This window comes from Alnus glutinosa, chromosome 10 (assembly GCF_958979055.1).
Source record: "Alnus glutinosa chromosome 10, dhAlnGlut1.1, whole genome shotgun sequence".
Classification (NCBI taxonomy): domain Eukaryota; kingdom Viridiplantae; phylum Streptophyta; class Magnoliopsida; order Fagales; family Betulaceae; genus Alnus; species Alnus glutinosa.
In genome coordinates this window covers 28,770,374-28,785,019 of record NC_084895.1, presented here as the reverse complement: position 1 = coordinate 28,785,019, position 14,646 = coordinate 28,770,374, and the positions used below count along the sequence as shown (strand labels likewise).

The window sequence follows — 14,646 nt, the reverse complement described above, 5'->3', positions numbered from 1 at the left end:
CTTTGAACCTGGGACTTGAGAGGCATCCAAACATCAGCGAATGCATTTGCTGATAACACATTCTGTTTCAACCATACGTCTGGACATGCATTAGCAAACAGATTTGCGAGTGAGACACATTGTCCGTGCTCTCAACTTCAATGTATGTCACCTTTGGACAGCTATGGATGGATTTGCAAACGAATTGAAGCACTCTGTCTCTTCATTTAAGAGGGCACATGATTTGGACATCCACAGATGGACTTGCGAACGGAGGATGCTGTACTCGGCATTTTTCGAGACATTTTGACTCTAAATCCCGAGTACAAAACTATCCCATCAAAGTTTACATTCATGGACTTGTTTTGAGTACCGAATCGGGCAACTAAAAACGTAAAAAAGACAATGGAATAAAAGTTTGAGACCATATTTAATAATGTATCCATAAGGGATTTATGTTTTATTTTTTTTCTGATTGTACAGTTTTTGGCATCTCGAGGATCAGCTATGAAGTTGAAGTTCATTAATTCGTGAACATATAGACTACCAGCACGCACAGTAGAATTTTGTGGAGAAATAGCAGAATATGTGCAGATGGGTTGTGGTATTTATCCTTTCACTTTTCAATCAAGTAACATAAAAGCAATAAGATACACTTTCATCACAACTTTTTCTGATTGAATTCGACCTACGTACATTTAATGTACCAGTCAAATGTCTGTGTTACTCTTTAGGTGAAAGCCGATCTGAATCGATTTCAATTACCACACAACCTACGCAGCTCTAGTTTCACGTGATACCGACACTTCCTGCAAAAGAAACAACGTACAGTTGACATCAAGGAGAACTCTTTCAGCTTGATAATCTGATGGGCATTCTAACAGTAACATGCAAGTTGAAAATAGAATTCAGCTGAAACGAAACAGTAAGAGTGGCATAAAAATAAGAGAGTTTGAGCCACATAAGCCTCTAAATATGTGAATGGCTTTGCTTTTCTTTCCCTGCTTCAATCACGACGTCTATACTATGACAAAGTCAAAAACTGGTTATTTACCCCACAGCCTGATAATTGGCTAAGATGTCTACAAAACTTGAGAGCACTAAATACTGATTGAAACGAACACTATATATAAACTTGCCTTCAACTTTGCAGCGGAGAAGATGCACCTTGATGTGATTGCACGTCCATGATCAAAGAGCCATCCCACCTCACTACAAGTCTCATCATCATCTGTACTTTCTTTTATTGAACACCATAGTTGCTTGGGAAGCAATATGAGGCCACATTCATCTCTTACTGACTTCCGCACACCAGCATCTAGAAGTTCTTGAAGTAAGTCCTGGAGTAGTTAAAAAGACAAGGTCAGAATGCATACTGCTCTGGCCATAGAATTATCTATTATTCATCAAATTCATGCTTATCAACCACTTGGGGTGATAGAGCAAGAAACAATCTGCAAGTGACTAAAAGAACAATGTGTCATGTGTGAATGAGTCTTCCAATGGACTAACACTTGGAATTTCTTGGATCCTCTTCACTTTTGTCAAATTACCAATTTTGTAACAACAGTTCAAACTTCTTTCTAGTAGTGAACTCATTAGAGGCTCCCTGATCTACTCCCAGTTGTTTATACTTTATTGACTACAACAACAGATGAATTTTTTGATTAATGCACCTCAAAAACAACAAAAGGGGATATATATATATATGTGTGTGTGTGTGTGGCGCAACTCACATTCTGAATAGGATCGAAACTGGCAACAGCATGAGGACCCTGCCAAACACCAACAACTTGCAAGGCTTCCGTGGCATCAGTAGCAGCAAATCCAGAGTCTCTGATAGCACACCCACCTAACTGCTCCCCATTCCTGAAAGGCCCGTACCACTGCTCACGAAAAACTCGAACTTTCTGCAACACCATCTTCTTCTCACTATCGACTTGGACAACCTGGATTATCCTCACACGGGACTCCCGGTCTTGAGGATTGACCAAACAGTACTCCAACTCCAACAATTTATGCGCACCCAGATCCTCAATTGGCCACACAGCCACGTAGCTCCCACTAGCTTGATATGCAAAGGCAGAGACTTTATTGCCATCTTCGCCACCTCCGATACTTCTCTCATCTATGCTATACCGCGTAGCGGCATCGGCTTCGCATCCAACAGTGGGAAGTAGCTTGATTGACTTATATGTAAGAAGGCGGTCCTGACCCTCTGGTTCAGCAAGAGTGGGGCACTGAGTTTGCCAATCGAACACCTTGACCTCCCACTCCCTGTAAGCTTCAGGTACAACAGACTCAGGAAGTTCGATTGGCTTCCCTTCCTTTGAGAACTCTGCTCCATACCCATCCCATTCACCCGATGCATTTCTCGCAAATTCTGACCACGCTTCAACACATACAAAGAGAAAATCCAGTAAGACTTGATGTAACACGTCGAGACACCAAGTTACTCAGAATTCAGAAACCTTAAGCATATAAAACTAACAAAGAAAGAACTAATATTCTTGAACAATTGTTAGTATTTTCAGCAGCAGTGTCAAAGCAAAGTATTGAACTTACTAGTGGGGGTGGAGGTGGGATTGGAGTCTTGAAGTTGAACATCTGAGAGGGTGGCCTTAGCAATTGACGAAGAGGCAGTGGCAGTGATGGTGATTGGACAAATACGTTGCGATTGTGGATGGGAAGGACGATTTGAGAGAAGCTTTGAAGCAGAGAAAGCCAAGGAAGTGAAGGCTCTTTTCTGGGATATTATGATGCTATTAGCAGCTAATCCCAATGCCATTTTTCACACTCTTATCCTCTCAGAGCCACCACCAACCAAACCAGGAATGGCAGGGGATGAGAGAGAAAGAGTGTCTTGGGTTGGCGTGGGGGATGATGAAAGAGACGAAAGAATATTCCTTTAGGCACGAACGCTTCAAACGACGTTGTTTTTGTGTACCCAATCTCCACGTCGTATAAATTTAGGAGCTGAGTGAGCGTAACGCACGTGCCCTTCTTGTAATGTCGTGTACTTCGCAGAAACAGAGGACGCAGAAGTTTTCCAAGGACAAAGTAGAGAAAACATGGCAGAGGAAGGGAAAGCAGATGAGCAATTGTTTCAGCTCCTCTCCAATCTTCTCCAGCAGGTACGATTTTTTCCCCTCTCTCTCTCATTCGATCTTTCCTTCTACTATACGACAATATGATATTCATTTGCTTTGATCCGGTCTTATATGGCGCTTGATTTTGATGCTCATTTATAGGAATCAGAGTGACTATTCATCTGGGTATGCCATGAAAAGCTTTTATATATCGATTTTTGTGAAATTTAAGATCTTGGTATTTCGATTTTGTGATGTTAGGAGGTGCTTTGGAGATCTGCACTGAATTTGGTGATTTTTCTTTTTCTTTAATGTTTTCCTCCTTTTTGTCTATCTTTCAAAATAAAATTGTTTTGGCTGACATAAAATTTCTTCAGTATTTTGTCATACATTGTCATACTTATCAAAAAAACTTTTTTTGCTTGTAAATTTTCACTCTAATTGCTTAACTTTAATCACTGTATGTATTTCTCTCTTGAATCCTTAGGTTATGTACTCATAATGTCTCCTGGAAAACATTTTCTGACTATGCTTAGGTAATAAGAGTGAAATTTGGCAGTTCATGCTCGTCTACACTAGTGCAATAATTTGGTCTAGTATGCATAAGGTCTCCTTTTGTTATATTGCCACTGCAAAGGGACTGCGATGTCCAAGTACCAATGCTTCCTGTATCACAATGGTCAGGAGCTCAAACATTGGGAGTTTGGTGGAAATGGAATCAGCTAATCATGGATACGATAATCGTTGTTACTATAATATGCAAAAGGAGTTTGGAAAAATATTTGACAGTTCTATTTAAGTAAAGGAGTTGTTGAATGTGGTTCTATGATTAGTTAAGATCCAGAATTGATTACACATCAAGAGTTGAGAATTCCAAATGTACAAGGATGTCTATAATCTTTTTGTTGAGGGAACGCCTGCCAATTTTGAAGAGATCAAAAACTTAACTACAGGAAGTGGTGAATTAATGACTTTTAACATGTCTCTTGAGCTCTTTTGTAATTGTCTATCACCAGACACCAGATGAAATACTGCAAGGGAAGGGGATTGAAGTTCAGGGTGAAGTTAGGAAGGAGGGGGAGGAAGTGGCCCCATTTTAGAGTGATTATGCAGTTACGATTCTTCAGATGGCTGTGATAGCCCATGATTTTTACAACATCTTTGCATGCATGCTAAACAATTGATTGCCGTGGCATGTCTCATTTGACAAAATTATACACAATAAGGCTAATTTTATTGGCCGTAAGCCTGCAATCTCCCCTTAACCTGTTTTGACAGATGGTATTCCAAGTGGCTATTTCCCTTATGGTGTCCACATTTGGACGTGTTCAATTGAAAATTGTGAGTGAGCTTTTAGAGGAATTTTATGTGTGCATGCTTGCACAGATGTATTTGTGTTCTAAGAGAAACCGTAAGCGATTAAACTAATTGCAAAAGTTGAAACTATATTGTGGACATGCAAAATCTGAACAAAATTTTTAGGAGGCATATTTTTTATGTTAACTTCTTGCCTCTTTCTTGCTAGTTTTGATGAACCTATTAAGGCAGAGCTCTTTGACTTCCTTGAAGTGTTCAAGAAGCCAATAAGAGAGGACGACTGAGCTTCATTTTGAGGGATGACTCAACTAATCTGTATAAAGATGCATTTTCATTGAATGGTTGCTATGATTGATCATGAGCTATGGAATCGAGTTCCGGAAATAAGGACTTAAGAGTCGCTTCTTGTTACGCACCTACACTAGACGGAACAAAACCCTAGCAGTAAATCAGGGGGGCGGCTGAGATATGTATGGAATGTAAGGGAGGAGATCGTGTACTTGGGGAGCACGATTTCAGGTTTAGAAGTTCCTAGAAATAAGGGATGATAATGCCCATTAGCAGCCTAAGAATAAGGGATTATATTTCCCATTTAGTAGCAGATTTGCAGCAGACTTTTAGGAGATCAATTAAGGGAATTATACTTTCCCTAGAATAGGTTATTTCTGTACTCTTTCTATATTGATTTGTACCCTATTTATAGGGGTTATTGAGGAGGAATAAGACATGCAGAAAATTAACCAACAAACAACTTTTAAGTTGTAGAAGGCAGGGGTACCTCGAATACCCCATATCCCATCCGCAATTCCACCATAGGCAACCCTAAGAAAACCCACCTGGCGGCTCTGCCCCTCTCCAAACCCCTCACACGATCACAAACACAATCCCTAAACCAGGCCCATAACATCTTGGTATCAGAGCCAAGTTGCGAGATGTCAGAAAACCGAATCGAAAAATTGGAGAAGGAACTGGGATCAATGGAAGAGAGACTCAAGAAACAGATGGAGGAGATGATGGCAGTCCTGGTCGACCGACTCCAGGCAAACCGAACAGAAATTCATGACAAGTCCGCGAGTTCCTCTGGGACTAGCAAGACAGCGGGTCGTTCGGAATCAAGCAACTCCTTCCCAAAGGTTGCTAAACTGAACTTCCCAAAGTTTGACGGCACGGAAGACCCAACCAGTTGGGTATGTCGGGTAGAGCAGTTTTTTGAATTCCAAGAGACGGCAGAGGAAGACAAGGTAGCCCTGGCTGCCTACCATCTTGAAGGGGAAGCGCAACTGTGGTACCAGTTCTTTAAAGAGACCGAGGAGGGCGCGTCGTGGGAGCAACTGAAGGAGGGGCTACATGTGAGATATGGCCCTACGCAGTTTGATGACTTCTTCGGGGACCTCACCAAATTACGGCAAACAGGGACTGTTCGAGAATACCAGGGACAATACGAGCGCTTGCTAAGCAGGGCTGGAAGACTGTCAGTAGCCCAACAAGTCGGGGGGTTCATCAGTGGCCTCAAGGAGAGTATTAGGCCAGAAGTTCAAGCCTCCAGGCCTAGCACCCTCACTGCTGCCGTAGGACTTGCAAGATTGTATGAAGCACGCCTACTGTCACAAAGAAGAGGACCAAATCTGTTCGACTCAAGAAAAGGCATAGGACCTCCCAATGCACCGCCCCTACCATCCGCAAATTTGGTACGAAATCGAGGCCCAGCAATCCGGAAATTAAGCCCAGTTGAATTAAAGGAACGAAGGGATAAGGGTCTCTGCTTTAATTGTGATGACAAATTTTCACCGGGGCACAGGTGTAAGAAGCTTTTCTTGATTGAAGGGGTTTATGAAGGGGAGATTGAGGAGCCAAGTCAGGACGAAGAAGGGGAAGCAGGAGACGAGAATGATTTCGAAATCCCAGAAATATCACTCCACGCCATCTCAGGGGTGCCCAACCCCCAAACTATGCGCATCGCGGGTAGGATCAAGGAGGCTCGAGTGATCCTGTTGGCTGACACCGGAAGCACGCACAATTTCCTCAACACGAAGCTGGCAGAAAAACTGGGCTTGGTACCCGACAAGCACACGGCTTTTGAAGTAATGGTGGCCAACGGAGAACGGCTGTCCAGCAGGGGGAAGTGCTTGGCAGTGCCAGTACTGCTTGAAGGTACATTATTCATTCTGGAATTTGTCCTCCTCGATCTCCAGGGGTATGACGCAATCCTCGGGGCCCAATGGCTGAAGACTCTCGGTCCAATTCTCTGGAATTTCGCGTCTCTGCACATGAGTTTCATATGGCAAGAGAGGAAGGTGACACTGGTAGGAGTAAACTCGCCTAGGAACAGGGTGCTGGAGGGACCAAAGATGCAAAGGGAGCTTCGTCGCTGTCCGGAGGGTATACTGCTCCAACTTATGGTAGTAGAATTGGGTGTGGAACAGCAGTGCCCGGGAGTATGTAACCCTGACCTACAGCGGATCTTGGACGAATTCCAGCAAGTGTTTGAAGAGCCACGCGGCCTTCCACCGGTGCGCAACCATGACCATCACATCCCTTTAATCCAGGGCTCTTCCCCAGTAAAGGTGCGTCCCTATAGGTATCCCCATTACCAAAAAAATGAAGTAGAGAAAATTGTCGTAGGAATGTTGAACACAGGGGTGATCCGAGCCAGCACCAGCCCGTATTAAAGAAACAAGATGGTTCTTGGAGGTTATGTGTGGACTACCGGGCCCTCAATCGAGTGACCATCAAAGACAAGTTCCCCATTCCGGTGATCGACGAGCTGCTGGACGAGCTGCAGGGAGCCCAATACTTTTCCAAATTGGATCTCCGCTCAGGCTATCACCAAATCCGAATGCAGGAGAAAGACATCGAGAAAACGGCTTTTCGCACGCATCATGGACACTTTGAGTTCTTGGTCATGCCGTTTGGGCTCACGAATGCCCCCTCGACCTTCCAATCACTAATGAATGACATCTTTGGAAACTTCTTACGTAAGTTTGTCATTGTTTTTTTTGATGATATACTTATCTACAGTCGTTCTTGGGAGGATCACTTGCAGCACCTAACAACGGTTTTTGAGGTTTTAAGGGCTAACCGACTTTATGTGAGACAAGATAAGTGCAGTTTCGGGCAGCAGCGGGTGAAATATTTGGGTCATGTTATCGAACGGGATGGAGTGGCAGTAGACCTTGACAAAATTCAGGTGATGTTGGCTTGGCCGAAACCACAAACGTTGAAGGCACTTCGGGGCTTCCTAGGCCTCACCGGCTACTACCGGAAGTTTATCCAAAATTATGGCACCATAGCCCAGCCGCTAACCCAGCTCCTCAAAAAAGACGCCTTTGGATGGAATGACGAGGCCGAAGAATCATTCTCTCGGCTTAAGGTAGCAATGGCCAAGGCACCGGTTCTGGCTTTACCGGATTTCTCCCAGCAATTCATCATCGAATGTGATGCTTCCGGCTTGGGCATTGGGGCGGTTTTGATGCAAGGCAAGCGGCCCATCGCCTATTTCAGCCAAGCACTCCACGGCCGTAATCTCACTCTCTCGGCATATGAGAAGGAAATGCTAGCCCTGGTCACCTCATTAAAAAAATGGCGACCCTACCTTTTGGGTCATCGTTTTGTGATCCGGACGGACCACCGCAGCCTTAAATTCCTATGGGACCAGGCCATCGCCACGGAGGCACAGCAGAAGTGGCTTCTCAAGCTCATGGGGTATGATTTCCTCATTGAGTATAAGAAGGGACAGGACAACCGAGCAGCGGACGCTCTCTCTCGGCGAACGGAAGGGACTCTTTCAGCCCTTTCAGCTCCGGTTCCCCACTGGATTGAACCCATTCAGCAGGAAGTTCAACAAAATCCTGATCTGATAGCCTTGACCGAAAGGATCCAGCAGCAAGAGCTCCAGGGGCCGTGGCACTGGCAGAATGGGCTCATATATTTTAAGGGCCGGATCTACCTCAATTCTACCTCGCCCATCACAGCAGCCATCCTCAGTGAGTTCCACAACAGAACCCATGAAGGTTACCAAAAGGGGCTCAAGCGAATCAGGTCGATTTTTTATTGGTCAAAGATGAAGCCACAACTCCGCCATTTTATCAAAAATTGCGACGTTTGCCAGCGCCACAAGGCAGATAATACCAAGCCAGCAGGGCTGCTGCAGCCCCTGCCCATTCCAGAACTCGTTTGGTCAGATATCTCCATGGACTTCATCGATGGACTCCCTGCCTCCTATGGCCGAACCACTATTTTTGTGGTTGTCGATCGCCTTTCCAAATATGGTCACTTCACTCCCCTGAAGCACCCCTATACAGCAACACAAGTGGCGCAGGTCTTTTTTTAGACCATTTTCCGTCTTCATGGTATTCCTTCCTCCATTGTTTGTGATCGGGATCCAGTCTTTACGGGGAATTTCTGGCGCGAACTCTTTCGTCTCCATGGAACTAAGTTCAATTTTAGTTCTGCCTATCATCCCCAAACAGATGGGCAAACGGAGGTAGTAAACCGCACCATTGAAATGTACTTACGGTGCTTCACAAGTTCTTCACCAAAACAGTGGGCCAAGTGGCTTCCCTGGGTCGAGTATTGTTACAACACTGGATTTCATTCAGCCACTAAGAAAACCCCGTTTGAGATTGTTTACGGACGCCCTCCTCCTCCATTGCTGCCTTACACCCCTGGTACTACCAGGTCTGCCGCTGTTGAAGAGACCTTGAAGACCCGAGATGTCATTCTCAAGGAGGTACGGCAGCAACTGTTGGAAGCACAGAACCGGATGAAACAGGTGTATGATAAGGATCATAAGGAGCGGGAGTTTTCCGAAGGGGAATGGGTCTACTTGAAGCTCCATGGGTACCGGCAAAACTCGGTACAGAGACGCCAACACCCGAAACTTGCTCCTAAGTTCTACGGGCCTTACAGAATCGTCAAGCAAATCAGCCCTGTCGCCTATGGCCTGGCACTTCCACCCAAGGCCAAAATCCACGATGTCTTTCATGTTTCCGTTCTCAAGAAATGGGTAGGTGTTGGGGTCCCAATCCAAGATGATCTTCCCCCTATTTCAGAAGACCGACAGTTAACTCCACAAGCCATCCTGGATCAGCGACTCCAGCAGGGAAATCCAGAAATATTGGTATATTGGAAAGAGCTTTCTCCCACAGATGCCACGTGGGAACTCCTCTCAGATTTCAAGCTACGCTTTCCCACTTTTACCCTTGAGGACAAGGGTCATTTTAAGCGCGGAGGAGTGTTACGCACCTACACTAGACGGAACAAAACCCTAGCAGTAAATCAGGGGGGCGGCTGAGATATGTATGGAATGTAAGGGAGGAGATCGTGTACTTGGGGAGCACGATTTCAGGTTTAGAAGTTCCTAGAAATAAGGGATGATAATGCCCATTAGCAGCCTAAGAATAAGGGATTATATTTCCCATTTAGTAGCAGATTTGCAGCAGACTTTTAGGAGATCAATTAAGGGAATTATACTTTCCCTAGAATAGGTTATTTCTGTACTCTTTCTATATTGATTTGTACCCTATTTATAGGGGTTATTGAGGAGGAATAAGACATGCAGAAAATTAACCAACAAACAACTTTTAAGTTGTAGGAGGCAGGGGTACCTCGAATACCCCATATCCCATCCACAATTCCACCATAGGCAACCCTAAGAAAACCCACCCGGCGGCTCTGCCCCTCTCCAAACCCCTCACACGATCACAAACACAATCCCTAAACCAGGCCCATAACACTTCTCCGCACCAAACATCCTGCCAATAATGAATGCGAGACCCATTCCCAACTTTGTAGGAGACTAAGTTGGAGAAATTCTCCCAGCCATTTCTAATATTCCTCCAAAAGGCACATCCCATATGGCGCTTGAGTTTTCTCTAAACACCAGCCCCCTCTCTAGATCCCATACTTCTCAACAATCACCGGTCTCTATAAGGAATTATTTTCTTGCGTGGATCTCCAAAGCCATTTACCCAGTAGAGCTTTATTAAACAACATGATGTTTTGCACACCCAACCGTCCAATAGGAACTGGGGAGAAAACAGTCTTCCACATCACAGCTTATGCTCACCATCAAAACCATCTCAAAGAAAATCTCTTTGAATACGCTTCAATCTTCTAGCTATACCGGCTGGTAAATTGAAAAGGGACAAGAAGTACGTTAGTAAAGTAGAAAGCATGCTCTTGATAAGGGTTAGGCGACCACCTCGAGACAAATAGATCTTCTTCCAACTAGCAAATTTTCTTTCCATTTTCTCAATTACCCCATCCCAAATAGCTGTTGACTTGAAAGAAGCACCCAAGGGAAGACCCAGATATTTCAATGGCAAAGAAGAAATACTACAATTCATAATGTCGGCCAACTCTTCTTGATGCAGTACATGACCCACGCAACTAATTGTGATTTCCAAAGATTGACCTTCAAACCCAAAATAGCCTCAAAACACATGAGAATGTGCCCCGGATTAAAGATCTGAACTCGATCTGCATCATACATAATAAGAGTGTCATCTGCAAAAAGAAGATGGGAGATCTCCAAAGGGGTTGCATTTTGGAATTCTAGGTTTCAGTCTGGTGTCCATACACTCGTTAGCTAAAAGAACTGAGTCTAAAATTGTCTCTCCCTATAAAAGCATTTTGATTATTTGAAATAAGCAAACCCAGCACCTGTTTCATCACCTATTTCATTCTAATAGCAAGAACCTTTGCCAAAATCTGCCTGAGCGATTAAAGTAGCATTAAGGCTCTTTTCGAACAAACCATGCTCATGAAAATTATTGAAAACACTTATTAGGTCATCCTTCACTATCTCCCAACACGATTGGTAGAAGGCAATAGTAAAGCCATCTGACCTCGGTGCTTTGTCACCATACATATTACGCAATGCCTGACGGGCTTCCTCCTCTTGAAACGACATTTCCAAACCAATTCGCTTCTCCATAGTCTAACAAGGGAATCTCAAAACCATCTAATTTGGGGCCCCGATGAGCTATTTCCGTAAAGAGACACTTGTAATACTGACTGATTGTATCATTGGTCCCCTCTTGATCGGAGGTATCGGAAACATCAATGCTAAGACCGGAGATAAAGTTATTCCTCCTGTGAGAGTTGGCAAGGCGGTGGAAAAAAACTTGTATTATGATCCCCTTGTTTTAACCAAGTCGCCCTTGTTCTCCCTCCAGCTGACTTCTTGCATAAGAACTATGTTATCCAAATCTGCTTTCATGAAAGCCCATTTGACTCTCTCTCTCTCTCTCTCTTTTGCAAGAGGCCTTTCCTCTTGCAACAAATCAAGGGGCTGGATCTCCTCCATTAAGGCCTTTTTTTTCTCCTCTACATTTTCAAATACCTCCTTGTTCCAATGTTTTAAATCGAGCTTCAATCATTTAAGCTTATAAGCAAAGACAAAACTGGGATTATCGAGACACTGGTATGAATTCCATGATTGTTTCACCAAGTCAACAAAGCCTTCTACTTTCAGCCACGTGTTCTCAAATTTAAAGTAGCGCGATCCTCTATCGAGCAAAATTGGAAAATCGTCTGATAAGGGTTGAGGAAGACAATGCCGAATCATGTCTAGAAAATGCTTTTTCCAACCATGGCTTTGAAGTGAAGAGCTATTACATATCATTTTAGTCTGGAGAGTTACCTATCAAGAAATTATAGTATGGAGAGTCTTGGCTATTTGCTTGAAAGAGTGTCTGGAAGGTGAAGACTACACCTCGAATTGCTTTCTTCACTTGGATGGTTGCATTGGGCAAAATCCTCACGATTGATAACCTTAGGAGGCAGGGTCTTATGCTTGTCAATTGGTGTTGTCTTTGTAAAAAGAGTGAGGAGACCATTAACCACCTCATGATCTATTATGAGTTTACTAGCGAGATATGGAACTCGGTTCTCATCTTATTAGGAGTTTCATGGGTCATGCCTAGCAATATCCTAGAGATGCTTCATTGTTGGAAGACTCAAGGGTGAGGACACTCTAAAGAGGCCATCTGGAAAGTTATCCCCGCATTACTAATGTTGAGCATTTTGAGAGAAAGAAACCGGCGCCTTGCAAGTCCAATGTGCTACAACTAAAATCCTCCTTTTTTAGATCCCTTTTAGATTGGGTTGTAGCCTATGTTTCTAATTTTTCTTCCTCTAATGTTGTAGATCTTGTTAAATTTTTTGATTTTTGACACCAATAGGGTGGTTGCTTCTCGTATAATACTTTTCCTGTACGAAGGCTTTGCCTTTTCTTCTAATATGCATCAAAAAATACTTAGAAATTTTCTCAACCTAAGGGGTGAAAATGCAATGTTTCCAAAATTTTAAAAAAAATTATATAGTTTTTTGCCATTTCTTCTATCCTTTTGTTAAATGGGCATGTTTTAATGTTTTCTAATTGTCACCAAGAATGTTTCACCAGTCCATAACTCCCTTCTTGTCCAAATAATCTTGTTTCTTTTAAGAAATCAAAACTCAAGTGTAACACCCAAGTCCTATATTGAGAAGATGAATAGCTCACATAGAGTGTGTGGTTTATAAAGACACTTATGGGTGTCAGGTCTCACATTGCTTACTTACTAAGTAAAACTGGGATTTATAAGTGATTCTAGGGAAACTTCAAATTGACTAGTCCTTTTGGAGTGATAGCGCAAATGTGTTTAGCGTTTTCCGTGTGTCGTTACATCAAAATCCCCCCGAAGTTGGCATTGTAATCGAATTAAAGAGTCATGCAGTTACTCTCTCGATCCCCTTGTGTTTGCCCCTCATGTTGTCTTATTATCTTGATTTGATGCAGTTAACAATCAGTGTCTTGTCCAGGTTCATGAAAGTGCAATGAAATTGGTGATAAGGAAGAATAATTATCATGTTGCTTATGCCAAGGGTACACGCTGAAGAGGATTTAATGCTATGGTTGAAAAATGGATTGATGTTAAAAGAAAGACAATCTTTTTCTCATGAAGGTCATTTCTAATATATTGCTATATGAAGAATTTCAAAATGAATTTTGACATTTGAGCCAAGACATGCATGGCCAGAAGCTTTCGGGTCGTAGTGTGCAGGAAGTCTCCAGGGATTGTTCTCATTTGCATTTGTTAACATGAATATAAAACTGAGAGTTCATTGAGAGTCCTTTTTGGAAGGAACGTTATATGCTACATCAGTCCTCTTGACATTTTCTAAGCGACTTGTTAGTACTCTTTTCTTGCCTTTTGATATGTGGTGCTTTTGACATTTTGTGGAAAAGAGGGTACACCACACAATTACTGATTACTGACTAATAACTTGTCTTTTCCAGGAATTATTGTTTGAAGTTTCTATTCAAATAGTTTTTTTTATTCCATATGTTTTCCAATAGATCTTTCTCAGTTACCTGTATTGTGCAGGTGGAAGCATTGACCAATATCGAAGAAGTTGAATTGCGTTCCAAAATCGAAGCCCTGGGATTAGAAGTTTCGAAAGTTCCTTCAAAATCAGCAAGGCATCTTGACGAGGTAATTTTGACTTCCTCTTAGACCCATTTTCCCAATGTCCATGTTTTCTCTGATGCTCCTCCAACTCCAGGCAAGGAAATAAATTACATGTTATCATATTTGTTCCTTATTGTAAGTTTTAATCCTCGATTATGTAGCTGGAAATAGCCCAGGAGTTGGATAAATTGTCAGAGAAGTTGGACGATGTAGATGAGATGATTTCATCAGCAATGGCTGCAGACCCACAGGTGCAGTCACTCTTGAGTGGTACTGCTGATGTGTGGATGCCAGTAATCACTGCTAGTGCTGAGGAGCGACGTAATTTTACAGCACCAATTGATGATGATTACGCGGGGGAAGTAAAAGGGAAAACTTCCAATTAGGTCCATTGCATGTGTGCCATCTCTTCCTAATGAAATAAAATTGTCTTTTTTTTATTATTTGCTGTAGATTTATCTGAGCTTTGTCTTTTTCTCTTTGGCAAAGACTGAGAATCATCCTCCTTGGTTCTGTACAAATTACAAATTGTTCTTTTTGCTGGGACATATATTTCAAGGTTGATTTTGATTTGCATATTAATAAAGCTCTATCTCTTATCGTCTGGAACTTCTTCTTTTATTTGGTTGGTTAAATTATGTGACTTTCTCAACCTTCTCATCTGCAACTTTGCGTAGCACAAAATCGGGATGCAAAAAATGCGCACAATCTTAATGCTACCACTTTCTTTCTTTCTTTCTTTCTTTCTTTTCGTTTGGCTAACAACAATGACGACTTTTACCCATAATAGGCCATAGCCTCTAAAA

At 42.8% G+C, this 14,646-nt stretch overlaps 2 protein-coding genes across 2 annotated transcripts; one reads left to right on the top strand and one right to left on the bottom strand.

Annotated features, from left to right (window-relative positions):
• Nucleotides 1–566: 566 nt before the first annotated feature.
• LOC133879329 (uncharacterized) lies at nucleotides 567–2,895 on the bottom strand. Its single transcript, XM_062317853.1, has 4 exons — nucleotides 2,545–2,895; nucleotides 1,716–2,371; nucleotides 1,115–1,319; nucleotides 567–784 (listed from the first exon to the last, which is right to left on the bottom strand). Exons 1-4 carry the CDS (start codon nucleotides 2,765–2,767, stop codon nucleotides 753–755), a joined length of 1,116 nt encoding a protein of 371 aa, XP_062173837.1. The 5' UTR covers nucleotides 2,768–2,895; the 3' UTR covers nucleotides 567–752.
• Nucleotides 2,896–2,954: 59 nt separating this feature from the next.
• LOC133879330 (uncharacterized) lies at nucleotides 2,955–14,449 on the top strand. Its single transcript, XM_062317855.1, has 3 exons — nucleotides 2,955–3,113; nucleotides 13,757–13,864; nucleotides 14,002–14,449. Exons 1-3 carry the CDS (start codon nucleotides 3,051–3,053, stop codon nucleotides 14,224–14,226), a joined length of 396 nt encoding a protein of 131 aa, XP_062173839.1. The 5' UTR covers nucleotides 2,955–3,050; the 3' UTR covers nucleotides 14,227–14,449.
• Nucleotides 14,450–14,646: the final 197 nt, after the last annotated feature.

Excerpts from the sequence above, each read along its gene's own strand:
- LOC133879330 (XM_062317855.1), top strand. The coding sequence starts at position 3,051 with ATGGCAGAGGAAGGGAAAGCAGATGAGCAATTGTTTCAGCTCCTCTCC. Across the intron at positions 3,114-13,756 it reads TCTCCAATCTTCTCCAGCAG|GTGGAAGCATTGACCAATAT; the intron begins GTACGATTTTTT and ends TGTATTGTGCAG. Across the intron at positions 13,865-14,001 it reads CAGCAAGGCATCTTGACGAG|CTGGAAATAGCCCAGGAGTT; the intron begins GTAATTTTGACT and ends TCGATTATGTAG.
- LOC133879329 (XM_062317853.1), bottom strand. The coding sequence starts at position 2,767 with ATGGCATTGGGATTAGCTGCTAATAGCATCATAATATCCCAGAAAAGA. Across the intron at positions 2,372-2,544 it reads TCCCACCTCCACCCCCACTA|CGTGGTCAGAATTTGCGAGA; the intron begins GTAAGTTCAATA and ends TATGTGTTGAAG. Across the intron at positions 785-1,114 it reads CGCTGCAAAGTTGAAGGCAA|TGTCGGTATCACGTGAAACT; the intron begins GTTTATATATAG and ends TTTTGCAGGAAG.